This window comes from Diplotaxodon limnothrissa, linkage group LG5, assembly GCF_057381915.1.
Source record: "Diplotaxodon limnothrissa isolate DT_005_m linkage group LG5, D_limnothrissa_male_GT1.1, whole genome shotgun sequence".
Lineage (NCBI taxonomy): Eukaryota > Metazoa > Chordata > Actinopteri > Cichliformes > Cichlidae > Diplotaxodon > Diplotaxodon limnothrissa.
Window position 1 is genome coordinate 31252862 of NC_140600.1, and position 19841 is coordinate 31272702.

A 19841-nucleotide genomic window follows, 5' to 3' on the forward strand; every position below is an offset into this window, starting at 1 on the left:
GCGTTTGAGAGAGAGAGTTTTATCAGTGTGGAGGGCAGGCGGTTTAGGAAAACATTTTGGTCACTTCCTGTTTGACCTAAAAGACACAGTCTGGAGTAACAAAACAGCTCAGTTGGAATAGTCTAGTTTACAATTGATATGACAACTTTTTTTTAAAATTCTGGTTACATAGAAATAAAAGATACAGACAATACTTGCTCTAATTTTCTCTCATATGTTATAATGGTGGACACTTATATTAAACATGTTTAATCCTATGATTGAAATAATAATTTAAGGATACTAAGGAGACCAAATATCAGGCTTATTTTTACTCTGCTTAGGTTTAGATAAAACAGACTTACAAAGTGCTTTGAGTGGTCAAATTGAGTAGAAAGGTGCTATGTAAGTACCAGTCCATTTACCAGTTTATTAATGGCAATTTATCAGCTCCCTAACTACTGAAGATATAATTTTACTGCCTTTCTAAGGAATGAAAACAGCTGATTTTTAGGTTAGCAGAGAAATATTTCAGCTCTGAGGCTATTTTTTTTCCAGTTAATACAGGTAAAACCACATGTTGTTGTGGCATTGTTTAGTGTTTGCGTGATAAAATGTTGATGTCACAGCTGAAGAATTTCGTCACGTGTAGTTTGAGGCAAGACAAGTTGCATGTATTGACCAAATACAGGAAGTTCATTCACAGTAGGAGCACAAACTGTTAAATATGTTTTGAGACACCACCCTGTCGACGTACTAACACTAAGTATAAGTTGTAGTTTGCTCCATTGGGGTAATTTCATAATGGAAATATCCAAATTGACATGGAGGGGACAAAAATAACACATTATTACCTACCAGTTGATGAAGTCGCCAGTTTTGTATGGATTAGTAGCTAGTAGTCCTGGTGAGTTAAAATGATGAATTAAGACTTAAGGATATCTCTGCCTTTCGCAGATGACGTGGTTCTGTTGGCTTCATTGGGTAATGGCCTCCAGCTCGCACTGGAACAGTTCACAGCCGAGGTCAGAGACGCGTTCCTGCCCCAAGTGGAGGAGTTTAAGTATCTCTTGTTCCCGAGTGACAGGAGAAGGGAGCAGGAGATCGACAGATGGATTGGTGAGAAAAGTACTTAAAGACGTTCGGGTTTCTAGGACCTGACGTTAGCTGGCACGACGTTAGCTTATATTTATGTTGTTGTTTAGCTAGTTCTTGTTAGCTGTCTGGAGATGGGAGGGTCGCATGTCTGATCTGAAATGATAACCAGACCCAACGATATTAAGAGTAAATAAGCAAGTTCATCTAGGATTTCTCATGTTAGAACCCTTACTAGTTCAGGAAGAAGTTGAAATGGAGTAGTAGCGGAGGATGCAGATGAACAAGATCAAAAGGAAAACACTAAACACCACACTACAAAACTTCTGTACAAACAGACCAGAGGAGTCGCCCCCTGCTGGTCAGTGGGAAACGAGCAGGTTTAAGGCATTCAGTGAAGGCTTAATTCAGATCCAGAAGTTAGAGTAGGCTAATAACAATTGTCCTGCTTTTTGCTTACATTTTATTTGAATAACCCAAAGTTCCTAGAAAAAGTTATTCATGATTTTGTTACTTCCTGTCTGGACTACTGTAATTCCCTGTGCTTTGGTATTGAACAGTCATCTTTACGCTGCTTGCAGTTGGTCCAGAATACAGGATGCCGTTATACGATCTTCCATGTAGAAATGAAAGAATCATTTTAAAAATGTGAAGCTTTAATAGCATGCCAAAGTTGGGATAAATCATATTCAAATTAAGTATTCAACATGAATATTTTCATATTCATTATTCTTAACTTTTTATACCTCTGGTAGAAATGGATTCCCACAGTTTACACATGAGCTGAGATGGAAAATTCACTTCCTCTGTGTCAGTGTGAGTGTTCTGACTGAAACTCAACACATCGCAGATGTTTAGTTTTTGTCCACCCCCTCAGGTTAAGAGTTTGAATATAAAAGGAGGAGTTTCTCTGTGCATTCCCATTTGTTTGAAATGTCGTTTCCTAAACAGCACAGTCTGGCACAGTTGATTCATAACTTTATCAGTCAGCTAGTCCATATCTAATCGATTTCTGATTTGAGACCAAAACAACTCTACCTTTCTACCCCCTCTTTTTGATTTTGCCATCCGCTGAGAACTGCATCTGGCTTTAATCAGGTGTAGACAGCTCATAGAAGACTCATGCCATCATTAGTTTTATGAGCTGGTTGAAAGCTTTCAGTGTTTCCACTTGTTTTAAAAACAAAAAGCCTTTAAAGGGCTTTAAAAAACAAATTTAATTTGCAGGCTTTTATCAAAATAATAGACTTGCTTTATACAGTACAACCTTTCCTTATGTTGTGGCTATTAACCTTCTCCTTTTAAAAGGAAAATTTACCAACAATCAACAAATAAACACTAAAAATCTAACAGTTCAGACTAAAAACAGCAGGATATCAATTAACCTGTTGTGCAGATTCTATGGATGTACACAACAAAGCAGAGTACCCCAATGACGAAGTGCCCCATTTTGAAGTCAATGGCCAGACTTAGTCACATCAGACCATGTACAAAATTCCAGTCCAGAGAGGTCGATTGAATCCACCACCAGTTGCCAGATTTAATTAAATCCCTCAATATTGTCCTCTAAGGTGAATGTCAGTTTTTCCAGGGGAAGAATTCTCAGAATCTTGTAATACAAATCGTCCATTATGGGTACATACCGGGAGGTCCAGTATTGAATCACCAGTCTAGCTATGTAAAAAAAATTACTATAACATTAAATAAACATTATTTTTAGCCACATCGAATGACAGTATACAGTGGATGGAGGGCATGTGCAAACTGCACCATGTCAATATGTTTTTTTTAACTTCTTTTCAGAAGCTTTAGATCTTTGAACAATCCTAAAAAAAAATATGCATGTTCTAGATTTTATTACACTTCATACAGAGGGTTTGTGTGCTGAGACTGCCCCACAGCAGTGATATGCCGTGCAGTCTGGATTATTTTAAACTGGGTTTCCCAGCCATCATTACTGTTAAGCATGGTCCGGGAATTTGTTATATGGCAGATCTCCATGCCTGATCATCAGTCATGTGTCTCATGTCCTTCTGCCACTGATTTGTGATATGTAAATAGAAAGTTTGCATGACATAAATCTGTCTCATAGAGGCTGAGATATGATTTCCTATAAGCACAATGTTAAAGGCTTTTTAAGTTTATGCTTATATTGAGATGAAACAGAATCTAGCGTCAACATCGTCACACTTGATAATGCTCATGAAAATATGGAAATAAAGACGTGGCATAAAAAAATAGGAAAATACGTGCTATCTTGTCAAAATGTTTACTTAACTAAGACACTTCTTTGTCATTTAAAACTCTGTTTCAGTTTCAAAGTTACAGAAAAATAATCCACTAAAGTTCCAAGAGTTACTGGGAACTCTTAAAGAAGAGCTACTAGCTGTAAAAGCAAATAAAGTACATCTATCACAACCTAAAAAAGAGATAAAACTATTTAGTAGGAAATGAAGTTTATGTTAGAACAAACATACGGTTCATTTTATCACCCTGATTTTTAAGCTCTTATGAGAGCTCGATTTGCACTCCTTTACTGAAAATCTGTAGAGGGCGACAGGCCTGCACTGCAAGGTTTAGAGGTTTAGTGGACAGCCGATTCATATCAATTTGTCTCTTTTATTTGCAGAATGTGAAAAAAACCAAACATTTACCGTAAATGGTAACATACATTAAGGACATTATCATACCTGTAATATACAACTCACTCTATTACACACAGTTTTTTTTATGGCATTTTCTTGTCTTAAGTTTCTTATTTTACTTTGTGTATTTTGGTTTTTGTATTTTTTATTTCTATGTTTCTACAATTTTCTTCATATTGGAGCTGACAATAAAGCTAACTTTAATTTCTTTCCTTTTGTAAAAATCTAATCCAAATGTCAAATAACAGTTACTGCCCAGTGATCCTAACCTTATACTTTGAAATCATCCTATGTGAGACATTTTGTAAACCTTAAAGTAATCATCAAACATTTCCGGGAGACAAAGTGAAACATGTTGAATGTTTTTCTGCTTTCATTTGTAAGTTTAAAGCTGCGTTTTGTTTATCATATTGAATTGTTTGGCTAAATTCCTTTCCTTTGGTTAACGAAAATTCCAGATAGAGTCTGTATACATGTAGATTAGTTCCACTAAACAAGCTGTACATATGTTTCACTGACAGTAGTATGAGTATTAGTAGTAAGTCAGATATTGAGTTCTGCTGCCACCACATGGTCAGAGGAAGTCAAGCAGCGGAGAGTTTTTAAATATGTTTCTTCAGTTGCACAGTGAAAATCAAATTATAGTAAATATAGCAAAAAGAAAAACTAAAAACTGTTCTCGGCTTGTACCAGGGTGGCCAGTCTCTAGCGGGGTCGACTGCCTGTTGCTTCTAGTCCTCTGGGACTCTGAAGCTTTGTCCAAGTGTGGCCCATCTGGGGCGTCCTTGCTTCTCCTGCTAGGATGGACATGCTGTATGCTTGTTTTTTTTCTTACAGGTGCAGCAGTTGGTGATACACTCTACATGTCTATTTGTATTTGTGCTCTGTCCATTTATTATATTTTTCCCCATTTTCTCCCCCCTTTCCTTTTTCTTACCTGCCTGTCCTGTCTCAAACATTGTCATACTATGCCACATATAATGTAATTACTGAAATAACAATTTCCAGCTGTCTTTTTGTGACCTCAAGCTGAAGCGCACTTGGGTTCTGTGAGATTATAATATTATTTTATGCCATGTTAGACCCCTAATTAAAGATTGAATTAGTATGTAGTTTTAGTTTGCATTATTCTCCTGAATTAGAAGGTGATAACTATTACATTTGTTAAACTGTATTACATTAGACTGCTGATTTATTGTGAATGAATGATATTGTTTTATGATGCATTATACTGCTGAGTTATAAGAAATACTGTTCGCAGAAATTCATCGCCTTATTTGTCTGATTAGAAGAGAACAGAACATACTGGAGTTTTCTGCCCCATCTCAGCAGGAGCAGATAAACAGGGAGCCAAGGTCGTAGCTTAGGCGCCGTGTGAGAGAAAGAATGTGAATGTTTAGGCTTTTATGATTAGGTGGGGGCCACTAGAGGCTATAAGAGTTTGATCAATGCTCCACCATTTTGAGATCTGATGCTGTCTGCGTACGGTGTCCATCTCCCACGAGTGTGATCATTAAAATCATCGTTTGACTCAACCCGGCCGGACCAGTGTTGTTATTTTGGTTTTTCCTCTTGTATCCATCCCCAATATTTGAATCCGTAACAGTTCTGCAGTAGGACAATGATCCAAAACTCTCCAGCAAGTCCACCTTTGAATGGCTCAAGAAAAACAAAATGAAGACTTTGGAGTGGCCTAGTCAAAGTCCTGAAATGAATCTGCTTGAGGTGCTGTGGCATGACCTTAAAAAGTCAGTTCATGCTCGAATACTCTCCAGTGTGGCTGAATTACAACAATTCTGCAAAGATGAGTGGGCCCAAAATTCCTCCACAGTGCTGTAAAACACTCATTGCCAGTAATGCTTGATTGCAGCTGTTGCTGCTAAGGGTGACCAAACTTGTTATTAGGTTTAGGGGGCAATTTATATTGCCTCCCTGGAGCTTAGATTCTCTTTATTATTTGACTTTGTTATATTTATTTGGAGCAAACAATTTAAAAATAGTTGTATTCTTCTATAAGCATCTTAAAGTATGACACCTATCCTGTACTTGCTCATCTCACATCAAATTTGTACATAGACCAACTTGTAAATATAAAAAACAGATTGTAAATAATCTTCCAAACCCTTAAACATCTCTGAGTCTGCAGCTGGGAGAATAAAAACTAAAACTGTCAGAAGGTGGCTATGCTGACAAACTCCTTTATTAAACTGTGGGGCAGTATTATTTAAGCTTCAGTGTTTAAATGGGTCTGTCACCTTAGAAAGAAACAGTAACATAGAGAGCGTAGTGGCTAATTAAGCTGAATTTAAATTGTTATCACTTTGTGTGCTAAATCACCAGATTAATGATTTTCTGCAGCATTCATCACATTGTCTGTGGAGGTTCTCAGTCATCCAGGTCAGAGTAATCTAAGGAGCTTGGAACGAAAAGCAACTGGAAGTTTCTTGAGAGGTTTCTGTGTTACACAGTTTCTGTGTAGGAGAAGTCATCTGTTCCAGAAAATGCCCCTTCTAAATGATCAGACACTGCAACACTGCCCCTTTCATGAGAATATGCAGGAAAAACCCTGGGTTGCCTTGGCAAGCTGATAATAGTTTCATGTGACTGCTTATAGCGATTGCCAGTGTTAATGCCAGTTGATACAGATAATGGAAATATACCCTTGGTATGTTGAACTTGCTTTGTAGTTCAGGGCCCAGAGTTACAAAATCCATAAACTGAAATGGCAAAAAAAATCCAGATAATTCCATGTCAGCAAACACAAAACGATGATAACAGATAATTAAAAACACAAGACGACTGACTAATAAAGTAAAACAGGAAGTAAGCAACGAAAACTAAGCAGAGAATCACAGATGTAAAAGTAAACTTAACATGGGGAAGAGACAGAACAAGAAAACTCAGTGTGTCCGAAACCCAGGACAACATTTCCATGCTGCGTTTATGCTTCAGATACATTCACACACATTGATTTACAAGTGATAATGATCTCATCATTATTGTATTTAAAATGCATTAATGTATTTTAGTCACACTTTAGTTTTTATTGTATTCTTTTTAGATTATGATTTAGTGTGCTAGGTTACGCTTAACGTTTTGGCTGCTGTAACACAGAAATTTACCAACTTTATTTATCCCAAAAATTGGTATCATATTTGACCATATTTTATGTATAACTGTATACCATGCTCACTTTTCTGTACTCGGCACCTTTAATACTGCTGTACATTATTCCAAATTAGTTTTCTAAATGATCATTTTAAAAGAAAGACAACTGATATTTATAGATTTTGGTGTAACTCCTTTAACTTCAGTAAAGAACAAGAATTTTTCCTCTAATGCTGCGTGTTAGTGAGGTCGCCAACATGACTGTTATATGCTCTGCTGTTTTATTTGACAGATTCTTTCAGAATCTGATCAGTGTTTGTGTTTCTGATCTTCTGTCCCATCGTGCTACTTGTCTTCCTCTGAGGATTCAGTGGATGAAGGACCCTTAGATGAGGAAGAGCCATGCTGGGATTCATGGAACTGCTGCGAGTACGTGTTGTTGGTTTGATCCACAGAAGATGTTTGATGGGATGCAGCTGGAGTGAAGGATATTAAAGCAAAAATAAGCATATGAATAAATGACACTTAATATGTGGAAATATAATAACAGCTGAGTTTTTGATTTATGTAATTTGGATTTCATACAAACTTTTGAAATGTCTTTTTTTCTCATGTTGACCAGGAGCAGTCACCTGGAACCACTGCTGCAGTCTGTTATGAAGAGGATTCACAGCTGCACGAGAGAACAATCTGGATCAGTCTTCAGTCAAAATTCATTTCTTATCTGAAGCATTTCAGTATGTATTTCCAGATTAGTCAAAACTGTAAAATCTGCAGTTCCCTTTAGTTACAGGAGGTGGCGATGCTTCCACACTGTCAATAAGGAACAACTAAAACTCTGGAAGAAATTAACCAGTATTTGTACTACACCAAATCACAGATTTAATTCAGTCTGACTTAATTCACTGCATGCCAGTTCAAATGCCTTTTTCAGGACTATTGAAGCTATTTTGAGGTTTCAGCTCGACTTTGAGACACATTTTAGTTTGTGTTATTCAGATGACTAAACATATATTCCTGACTTTTTAAACGTAATTATCATTTTTTAAAATGTATTTATATTTCTGGACTGCATATTAACTACTTATGACAATGAAAAAGTGAAGTGAATTTGGTAACACTTACCTCTTTGAGGATGAGAAGTGGATGTTGAAGCTTCTGGGTATGATCCAGATCCTTCTCTAAGGTTCTTCTGAGGTTCTAATCCAACTTCCTTCTTGAATTCTCCTCCATTTTGTGATTCAACGTCCGCTGGGGATTCTCCTCCAGATGCTAGTCCTGCATTCCCCTGGAGAAACACTCTGTCCAGCAGGTGGTCCAGCAGCTGGTCTGCATGGTCGGGCTTGGTTCTGACAGTCAGTTTACGACTAGGTTGTTCTGCTGAGATCTGCATCTCGGTGATGTTTCTGAGGAATCAGATCCAACTGATTATTTACACCTAATGAGATGATCAATATTTGTGGTCTCTACATCGTTGTAGCTATATTCCCTAAGGTCTGAATTAGAGAATTTGTTTCATCTTGGAAAAAGAAACACAAGAACTAGCTCTGTCCTCTGGATCCATCCAATCAGACTATACTAGTATAAAAATCCCATTGAAGGGTAATTACACCTTCATATTCTCCTTGAATCCTGCCATCCAGTAAGAGGCTATTTAACACACAGCAAGGTCAGTGGATATGGGAGAGACTAATCACTGCTCAAAGTTACTTTTTGGGTCCTTTTTTTCTCCACTGAACACACAGCCAGACCTTTATGGCCCCTTGAGTCGGTTCCATGTTGGTATCTGTAATGTAACAGATTTTTGTAATTTGGACTATATTATCCAGTAATACCAACAGTAAGATACTATAAAAAAGGTTATAAAACATTCATTGTAAAGGGAAAATCATTTTGAGAAAACATGGGCTCACTAACTTCACTACTTTCATTCATTTTTACGCTAGTAAACCAGCCTGGGAAAAACTGACCAACAGCAGAGGAGATTTCCTTTAAAAGTCATAATTTTAACCTAAGATATCATTTAACCAAATATTTAAATCTATTTAATATCCATCCATTCGATATACTGGCATTATCCTGCAGAGGGCTGCTGTAAGCTGGAGCCTACCCCATCTGATGAAAGGTTTGCCTGAGACTTGAGCAGATCACCAGTTAGGCTAACACATAGAACGAGACAGTCTCAGTTTAGATTCCTCAACTGTGGGAGGAAACCACTGCACCACCTCAACAAGTCTTGAAGTGTCTACACATCTCCAGTATGCAAGCCAAAGACTGACGTCACCAGACTGGTCATGCTTGGGTCAACCATTACATCTGCTGAATTAATGTCAGGCTGCCCTACTTACCAGGGCTATTCATTTTCTGACTAAGGCTCGGCCTCAGTGTGAGCGCTGAAGGGATAAATGCTGCCTGCAATGTCACATGTTATTGAATTTAAGGCAGACACACAGATCCAAACAAATCCTCACCAGGTGTGCAATCCAGTTTCAATACAAAGACCTGGGTATTGTTAGAAATAACAAGTGATCATAATCAAAGCTGAAATTATAATTTGGTCTAAGTAACAGCATTTTCATATAACAGCTCTTGTGCTGGAACTGCAGTAGCTGGGACATAGGCTCAACTGTGACACACGAATCATGTCGATAGCCATATGTACTACAATGGGATGTCTTTGTGTGCCATGTCAAGTTTAAAGTCAAAGTGTCGCAACAATGGCTGTTTTTATCCTTTTACCTGGCTAAATATCCATGATAAATTATGCTGAACATATAACTTGGTTGGGAGCAGGTAGCCATAGTAGCCACATCTCTCTGTTATGTGTCCTTTAAAGACCATGGGTTAAATTTCCTGTTTGCCACCTCAGTTATAAGCAGTCACATACTTTGGGTCTAACAGAGATTTATGAATCTTATTTACACTGTAATACTCCTATGACTCCTGTTTAGAGCTAGCTGCACCATTGTAAGAAATGCACTAACTGGGAATTAAGTCAGCCAGTGTTGTGGTTTTAATGCTTAGCATGGTAGTTGTAATATTACATACAAAGACTCTAGTGTCTTATGTATCTATTATTGTAGGATCTACTGTACAACATAAAGCGCCTTGAGGCGACTGTTGTTGTGATTTGGTGCTATATAAATAAAATTGAATTGAATTGAATTGTGCCTTTGTCAAAAATAGGAGAGCGAGTTTGGCTAATCTGAAATGTTATTAAAATCAATGCCAAAGTTGTATCAAAGCAGTTTATACAAACATATGTTCTTGCAAAAAGAACCACGCTAAAAACACCAGAGATTATTGATAATTGAAGGTTTAAAGTGACCTCTAAAATAAACATAGAAGAATAGTAGTTCAGTGTAAATCTAAATAACTCTGAATTGCAGAATTGAGCGGCTGATTTTTATGAGGCAGCTGCTTTTACCTGTTTCTGATTTGTTTGAGGACGCAACAGAGCAGCAGGAGCTCAATCACAGCCAGCACTAGAGCTGCCAGGGATAAACAGAAGACTTCGTAGGTCACCTGCTCAGGCACTGTCATGGCGATATTTGGAAAGCAGGCAGCAGCAATGTGATGCAGATCTCCACACTAAACAACAGTTTGAGAGGTAGAAAAGGTAGAATAACACTGAACATGAACATTTTTTTAGATCTTTAATTCTTAGGACTAAATGTAAAAAGCCCTAAAATCAGAAAGCTCTACAATTTTTCATGACATGTGACGACACTTTATCTGGTGATGAAGATCATCTGATTCACCTGAAGGCCTTATGTTAGGGTGTTTTGGTTAAAGATTTATTCTGTTTAAGGAATCTATGCCCCAAATTACTTTTTTATGGGAAAAAAGTAATTTTTTTCCCTTTCCTCTTTTAAAGCTATCAATTTCATCCTCATGAGAAAATGTATAAAATTTTAATGGTGACAAAAGCATCAATGTGACTGAAAAGAAAGCAAAGACACGATGAAAAACATACAAAGATGCTTCAGTCACAGGCAGCAGTAAGAGGGGAGACACACTTTACAGTCTTAGTTCACTAGCCACTAATAGCCTGTAGTTGTTTTGATGAACAATGCACACTTCTACACTTGTAATCTAGTTTAAAATAAATATATTATCACATGTACACATATCAGTCACTGCTGTAAAGCATTTTCTGCTAATCTGTTTACGTACCAATGTCCGTTGTTGGTATTCTGCAACTGAAGTTTTTTCTGTTGCTTAGAAATGAAACTGTGCCATTCTTAGAAAGTTGAAAGTAAACATTCCCAGGCCAGGACTCTTCTGATAGTCATGGTTAGTGACAATGATAATCTGCACATGGCTAATGTGAAAACATGAAAAAAAAAAACATGACTCCGAGGCATACTGCAGTCTCCACGTGTTACTGTTTGCAAATTTTTGGAGCACTTGTTGTAGTTTTTGGCTTTTGTTTTTATTGCAATAAAAGAAGCTGTGATTTGGCTGAATTACACACACGGGTGTAGTTTATTAGTGCAGGTGTGAACATACAAATACCAAAACATCAGAAATGAGAAACAGCTTTGTACCTTTATCCCAGTTTCATGAAAAGATTCACTAAATGAAAACTAAAACCAGCTGACTCATAGCAGAGAATTGCTTGATGGCGAACTTGCATTCAAAATCTGTTAACCTCTTTTATAAAGTATTCATAATCATAAAGTAACTTTTCCTTTCCTTTCCTTTTTTTTTTTTTACATTGGTCTGTGTACTCCCTTTGACTAGTGTTCTTCTGGTTAAAATGATTAGAGCTTAAAGGGGAATGTATCTGGAGTGGTTTGAGTCACATGTTTGGTCTGGAGTCATTGTTAAGCCATTCGAAGGAAGCAGGGCAGAAGGATTATTCAGCTGAAAACTCATGCTCCAGGCAGGGTGTTTTGATTCAGTTATAAAGCCAGGGCTGAATTGGTGTGATGTGGGCCGAGTGTTGATACCTATTTTTACCCTTATTACAAAATGCCAAATACATGTAATGCATTGGAACCTGACCTTGCGTGTTATTTTGTCATCAGTTGTTGGTGAACTAGGCTTTGTGTGTTTTACAAGTAGTTTTGCTTTTTGTGAAATTGTTTTTATCTGCTTTTGGTTCACAATAATTATGATGGCCATAAAAGGATTCTGATATCATCAACAAATAGCTGTTTATTTTCTTGATGATTTCCAGGTTTACTGCACTTTATTATGCATATATATATATATATATATATATATATATATATATATATATATATATATATATATATATATATATATATATATATATATATATATATATATATATAACACTCTCCTTGTTCCAAAATATAAGTCCTGGCCTTGATGATCTTATGATCTTATTTCTGCAAAACTGGTTTCCAGTTTACGTCATTTCATTTAGAGCTGGGATGTCAAACATGAGGAGCCAGACTCCATTCTGTCCCACTGGTTGGCTTTGGAAAATGTGAAGCAGGGCATACATTTGGGACTTTTGTCTGTATTTCCATAACTTTTGCAGCTTTTTCTGCTAATAAAAACCTCCCCCGTGGCCTTTTATAGTATACCAAAGTAATAAAGTAATAACATTAAATGACAGAAACATTCCTGTTTTTTCAATATCTGCTATAGTAATGTATGTGTTGTGTGGACCAGTTTTTCATTTAGCAGCAGCATTTCTTTATCATGTAGAAAAACAGACATACTGTTGAAATTGAGCGTCTTTGTCTTAAATTAATATATCTCAGGGATTAAATGTGTATTTAAACTTCTGGGCAGTTTCACTGATCTGGTCTTGATGTGTCCTGTGGCCTGTCATGTAAAATATCCTTGATTTACAGGTTTATTACAGTAGCATCTAGTGGACAATAGAGGAACTGCAGCTACCCAAACGAGCTAATCACAATAAGTAGGAAACGGAAAGCGTTAGATGTGGCAGTTTGTTTAATCCGATTAACATCAATCAGGAAATCTGTGACATACTTTACTAATACTTTACATTACATACAATTCTACAACAAAAATGTGCAAGACAATAATACAAAAAGAAAACTGTGTCTCATGTTTTTCATATTAAAGCACCTTCAAACACAGCGGTTATTGGTATATAAAGTTTTAGGATTTAAAGTCAAATATCATAAAAGAATACTTACACTCTGATTTACCCTGATGGAGAATATTAGGCACCATGTTGATATAAATAAAGTTTAATTACAGCAAAACAAAACAGGAAGAAGTGCTAAAAATGTTGTGAATGCACCAGTGAAATATGTACACAATCTTCATGTGTTTTTGTGTGATTGTACGTTTTTCAGATAGCTTTATTAAGGTTGTCGTTGTTATTGATCTCCATCCTATCGATCAGCTCAGTCACCAGCTGCTGCACGGTGTGAGAGCGCAGCCGGCCGATCTCCAAGACGCCCTCGTGGTTCACGCTTTCCGTGTCCTCGTAACTCTTCACCACCTGAAGCAAAGTGAGATATCACAGAGTCTTTGTAACAGAGTTACTTTTGTAGCCTGCAGCTTTGTAAATGATCACAGTTATAGCTAATCAGTTGTTGATCAGTGACTCGGATGTGTACTACCTTGTTGGTGATCAAAGAGAGGCCAAAGACTCTCAGACCGCAGTGAGTTGCCACAACCACCTCAGGAGCTGTACTCATACCTAAAAAAAACCCCCAAAACAGACCAGGGGATGTTACTAAAACTAGTGATGAAACAACTGATGATAATACTGATGCTACTGCAACAAATTTTCCCACTCAACCCTATAAATAGCGAGCATTTTAGTTAAGATGGCAGATAACAGGAGTGAGATTATCTGATTTTAGTGCAGTGGGATCAGGGAGGGAGCTGATAAGAATTTAGTGATTCCGATTCTGTTATTATGTTGTGGGTCAAATATTTGTGCATGTTTGTTGAGCTATTTCCCACCTTTGTTGTGATCAGTGTTGGAATCGTTACTCAAAAAAGTAATTATTACACATTACACATTACGTTACTTAGTTAGTGCTGGGAAGAAGTAATTCATTCTACAAACTCATTACTCGTTACTTTCATTTTACTCTGTAAAATAGCTGAAACACACTGTCTCATAATCACCATTTAACAATATACATCTGAGACTAAAACCCCACAAATCAACACAAATCCTTAATGAGGACACATATCTCTAAGATCTTTCTCTTAGTAGAATACAAAGCTGACCGCACAAAGCATGTATCGATATAGGTCACATCTTCTCACAAATACTTAACTAATACTGAGGGAAAAAAGCAATTTCATCAGTAAAATCTATATACCTGTGACCTGCCAAGAGTTTGGTGGCTCTGGCCTTAAAACTGTTATGTCCATTATCTAATGACTATCCTGAAAGGCCATGTAGGAAAATCAAGAGTGCTTCCAGTTGTTCCAAAGAGCTGATGTGAGTCATATTTAAAACAGGCATAACAAGAGAGTTGTTGTAACAAATGCCACAACACTTACCAGTGCAGAGAGTAGACTTCTGTGGTTTAGGGACTTGGCACTAAGCATAAATCGAGCCTTAGGGGAGATTTACAGTCTAACACATGTAGGTGTTTTCTGTTCACATCGGAAATGGCGATGTCTGATCTCACCAGGCAAAGCTCATAATGGGCTGGTCCTCACACCTGCAAGCAATTACTCCCCGGAGATTCATCATCCTGTTTACCAGCCGCTTCTTAAGGCAGCAGCTGTGAGTCCTTCGTCGCTGGACTATTGTGCAACATTCGTTAGTGGAATTTTAGTTTTCGAAATATTTTGATTTCTCTTCATGCTTTGTTTGGTATTGACAATTTGTCTTTGTATAGAGATTCTCTGTGCCCCGTCCTGAGACCCCGTTCATGAGTGTGGCAGTTGCAGTGTGGCGTGTGCGTTTTCCGTGTGGAGTGAGCTGACTGGAAGCGAGCGTGTGGAGCTGTGTGCGAGAGTGAGGACCCCGTTCCCCTGTCTTTCCTCGTGGACCTCTGGATTCCCTGGATCCCCTCTTCCCCACCTGTATATAATGCACTCGGTGTCGTGTGAGTAAAGAACTGTTTATTGTGATTCATAGTCTGCGCTTGAGTCCGTGCTGCTCTCAGACATGCTGGGGCTTGTCTTGTTCTTGTGCACACTATAGAACATAAACACTGTGTGTGATATAACAATGATGTGACAATATGACATTTTCATATTGTACAAGTTTATACCAGTATTATCGCAGTTGATATGACCCAGCCCTGACAAAAAGTGCCACTAGTTAAATAATAAATATAACAATGGTACCATTTTCTGAAGTTGTCTTTTTTCCTGTTCTCCACAGAATCAAAACTCATTCCTTTTGTGCAGAAGATGACTCTTGTTGATATTTAAAGATCTCATGGCTGTCCATGCGGTGCTAACCTTAAGTAAAACTTTACATTTTTAGCTTTTCCATGAAAATGTGGCTGTACTGAACGTACCAACAGCGTCCACACCAAGCCGATGCAACAGTCTGGCCTCAGCAATGGTTTCAAAGTTGGGGCCACCCACCATGGCGTACACGCCTTCCTGCAGAACACTGGCCACACCCAGCTCTTTGGCGATCTCCATAGCAAGGCAACGTAGACCTTTGTCATAGCAACCAGACATGGCTGGGAAGCGAGGACCAAACCTGCGAACAAAAAATAATATGAAAATGGACTCGCTCTTATATAGCGCTTCACTACCTAAACCTCATTCACCCCCTGACACCCATTCACACAAGCACTTTTTTCTATGCTTAAATGCTTTCTGTCTAACAGTCACACACACTCACATGCTGATAGTGGTCAGGCAAGGGCCTAAAACAAATTTCACAACAACAGTAAAGAGCAGTAGACACAAAAAGACCTTTAAAACGGTCGCAACAATACATAGCCATCCATGTAATTACTTCTCATCGTTGGGCCCACACAGTGGGTTCAGACCGACCAATCCGGGAAAGTTGATGTGGTCTTTGATGATCATGATGTCTCCAGTCTGGAAGCCATCGGCCAGTGAGCCAGCAGCATTTGTGACAATCAGGGTCTCCACTCCGAGCAGCTTGAAAACTCGAATGGGGAAGGTCGTCTGATGGACAGACAGGAAGTTGGAGCCTCAGTAATGAATTGACAAACACAGAAGCCTCCTGTGAAGCTGTAACTCGCACACAGGCCTCTAGCTTTTAGTGAGCTTCATTGCAGATGGTTATCTAGTAATGGTGCCCAGGAGTGAAATGTGTTTATTGAGAAGCAGCTTTCCATTTTCCACAGAGTTCCATTTACAGGAGTGTCATTATTTTCAATATTATAAAAAAGAGAGTGGGTGTGTGTGTATGTGTGTCTGGGTTATAGAGGGAAACAATGACACCATTGAACAGCTAAAAGGCTGCATGTGACCAAACCCATGCATGACTTGGGCCGGCTTCTCACATGCGGGTGTATGCACGCACACACACACACACACACACACACACACACACACACACACACACACACACACACACACACACACACTACAAGTTCAGTCTCATGCTGCTGATTACAGTTACATGTGTGCATGACTAAGCTTTTTTAATCAGCTCACTATGAGTGTGTGTGTGTGTGCATGTGTAAGTGTGTGTGTGTGTGTGTGTGCGCCTGGTGTATGTGAACCTTATTACGTGCAGTCTGTAAAAATCTGTTTCTCTTTTCAGAAGTTTTTTTTTAAGAGTTTTATAATTTGTGGTTTGATCTTTAAGAAAATGTTAACTTATGAATTGTTGGTTTGGTTGGCTTGGTTCACACGTCTTCACAGAGCTGTCATGGAATTGAGGGAGTTTTGGGGTTCTGGTTTGAATCAGATTCATGAGGTCAGAAGGAAATGCATTATTTCAGCGAGGATCAGTGCATTTGCGTGCATGTACCTTGCAGAGAGAGTGTCCTTCATACATGTGGAAGCGACCCTGCATGCACACGCATGTCTTCCCCTTCAGTTCCCCAAAAACAAGCCGACCTGCATGACCCTGGACTGCAAACACAAACACATACATACAGGAACTTCTGATGTAACTATGCTTCATATATATATTTCATATAGGCAGTTCATGCATTCTTTCCTTGTTCATATTAAAATGGTTTTAACCATTTAACTGCTTGTCTTGGTTAATTTTAGGATTTATTTTCTATAAATCAGCAGGTGAACTTACAAAAAGTTGCTGTTCGACAGTCTGATATTTGTAATCCCACATATCAATTTAATTAAAAAAGAACCTATAAAACAATATAACATATTCTTAATATGTTATATTAAGAATATGATCAATGACCATTGATCAATGGCTATGATAATTCGCATTTTAATGACCATGAAACTGACCTCACAGTGCATTCTTAGTCAGTGGTGCTAGTGTGAGTCATTATGCAAATGTAATGTTTATAAGACTGAAGAAGTCACTTGGATGAGTGAGGAGATGTTTCTCCCATAAAAATAAATTAACCTCCTAACATATATATTTCCACATATTTTAGTTAGTTTGTTTTGTTCAATATGTGCAAATAGTAACTTCAAACTGCCTTGAATCCCATGTTAACATGATTAATATTTAGAAGATATGGGAACCAGTTCTTTTAAACAGAATAATGTAGCATATTTATCAGTCATTAACCTGAATATTCAGTGTACCTGTGCTCTGAGGGAAGCCTGGGATGTCAGAATAAGCAAAGGAGTCTTGACACTTCAGTGTGTCAGCGAGCATGCCCAGTCCGGATCCACAGATGATTGCTACCTGGGGTCGGTGCTTTGTTTGGGACATCAGCCAGTCAGCTGTCTTCTGGTATTCGTCATGACTACGGACACAAAAAAGAAAGAATAAATATTATTTTGCAACATCATCATGATTCACCTCATCTTGCTGTTGCTGTTGCTGTTTCCTCTCCGCTGGGATCTGTGTAGGCTCAATACATTTTGGATCAGGTCCATAACATAAAGCTTACTTTGGACTAAGTCTGGCCTTTTATGTTCATGTTTTGCAAGACCACTGCCTCACTGTATAAAGTATTTAACAAATTACTTCAATGTTGAAGGGAAATAAAATATGGGTCACAAATAATAATGAAATTGGAGGGAATTATTTTCCAAGTTCACTGAAAGACCTGATATGAGTTTGAGTTCAGTTTGTGGCCGCCTGTCCTGCACCTTTACTGTTTCTGTTTACCCTTGCTGCCCGGCAGCATTTTGAGTTGGAGCAGGAAGCTGTTTTTTTTTTAACTCACTTCTCACCACTTTCTCAGTCCCCAACAACAGATGGAGTCAACTTGTGTAAAAACAGTTCGCACAGCAGATAAAAAGGCAGCTACGTCTCTCAGGGAAATATGCAGGCCACAAACAGAGACTGTTTGTATTTCTCAGATGGAGAAAAACACGACTCCAAGTGACTGACATTAAGCAACTGTTTGCCAACAATTTCACAATATTTCTTGGGAGCTTAAAAAGAAGACAACCTGACGTCTTTAGGTTTTTGAAGATATTTTGCCTCTCAACTATCATTACCTGGAAGACTTAGAACCTACACAGACTTCACAATATGTCAATTTTCAGTTCACAACATGTTTTTACAAGTTTTAATCAAAATAAAGAAAACAAATGAACAAAAACAAAATCACTTTTGGGCCTTTTCTCATATAGATATAAACAACAGAGGATGCTCCTAGCAAAAGTTTGAAATAATGAAGTCAGCATATATGAGTAAATATTTTATTTATCTCAAAATTGGGAACATTTATTTGTTACAGCAGCCAAAGGATGAGAAAGAAAATGGATTGAAAAGATTATAAAAATGACCAAAAGAAAGAATTCAGTTATGAATGAAGAGCTCAATAAATCACATAAGATAAAATGAAGAACTTGAACACTATTGTGGTATGAGCTGGTAAAGATTTTCCATCTTTGTGACTGATGTTAGACAAAGTGTTAGGTGGTCAACTTCCATTAATTATCCATAGCCATTCTCCAAAGCTACAGTATTTTGAAAGACCTCTGTGTCAGATGAAGGAGGAATTAAAAACACTCCAGCAGCAGTTCAATTAAATTCGCTTGAGAAAAAAAGTACGATTTAAAAAACTCACCAAGGAAAGCAAATGAAAATTAAGCTACATCTTTGCTGTCTTTTAATCTTTATTTCTTAATGTACACTTTACCTGTTAAATAAGTCAGTAAAGGACCTTAAAAATATATTTAAAATAACTTATTATTTCTCCATAGACTTGATCCTTTCAACTCTTCTTCTCTCTTCAATTTTAAGGCTGTAGTAGTTGTGTGTGTGTGTATTTTTTTTTTAAATAAATGACTCAATATTCACTAAACTAAATGACTATGAATTGTGGACCATTATATAACATGTTACCAGGTCTACCAAGTTGTAGCTCATGAGCCTAATAAGATGCTGAAAGCTGATTAACAGCTAAGCAGGCTGAAAAATATAATAATTTTTCTCTTTGATTTTCTTCACATAAATCAGTGAAAATGTAAATTTACATTTCAGGCCTCAGAAAACGAAATCACAAACATACAATAACACAACACTGTCCTCACACAAAAAGTTTAGAAACCACGACTTAGTTACCTAATGGCACTGTATCAAGAAAAACACAATATTATTACCTATAATACACAACAAAAAAAGTTTCTTACCTGATGTGCTCTTTGCTGTGCATGATGGAGCAGCCTCCGTTACTGTTAGTTTGTGTGTTTGTGTGTCTGTGTGTGTATGTGTGTGTGTGTGTGGGACGAAGAGACGGTGCGAGTGCAGCCGGTTGATGTCGACCAGCCTACATATTCACATAGTCACATGCTCCTGATTGGCAGTAGCAGCCAATTGCAGCCGTGTTGTAGTAGTGAATGTGTGTGTGGATACGTAAAGTTTTTTTTGTTTGTTATGTAAGCAGACCCCCCCCCCCTTTTGAAGTCAGCTGTTTCACATTAGAGTTACTGTAATTCCTGATGTTCCATACTTACACAGTTGTGACTGTTGTGACGCCTTTAAAC

General features: G+C 37.8%; 2 protein-coding genes across 2 annotated transcripts; both read right to left on the reverse strand.

Moving 5' to 3' along the window:
- Positions 1-7172: 7172 nt before the first annotated feature.
- Positions 7173-10370, reverse strand: LOC146632613 (uncharacterized). Its single transcript, XM_085354528.1, has 4 exons — positions 10255-10370; positions 7953-8233; positions 7417-7500; positions 7173-7303 (listed from the first exon to the last, which is right to left on the reverse strand). Exons 1-4 carry the CDS (start codon positions 10368-10370, stop codon positions 7173-7175), a joined length of 612 nt encoding a protein of 203 aa, XP_085210654.1.
- Positions 10371-13131: 2761 nt separating this feature from the next.
- Positions 13132-19510, reverse strand: LOC146632614 (purine nucleoside phosphorylase-like). The gene is made up of 7 exons (XM_085354530.1): positions 19488-19510; positions 17481-17644; positions 16723-16826; positions 15733-15908; positions 15281-15471; positions 13406-13485; positions 13132-13284 (listed from the first exon to the last, which is right to left on the reverse strand). Exons 1-7 carry the CDS (start codon positions 19508-19510, stop codon positions 13132-13134), a joined length of 891 nt encoding a protein of 296 aa, XP_085210656.1.
- Positions 19511-19841: the final 331 nt, after the last annotated feature.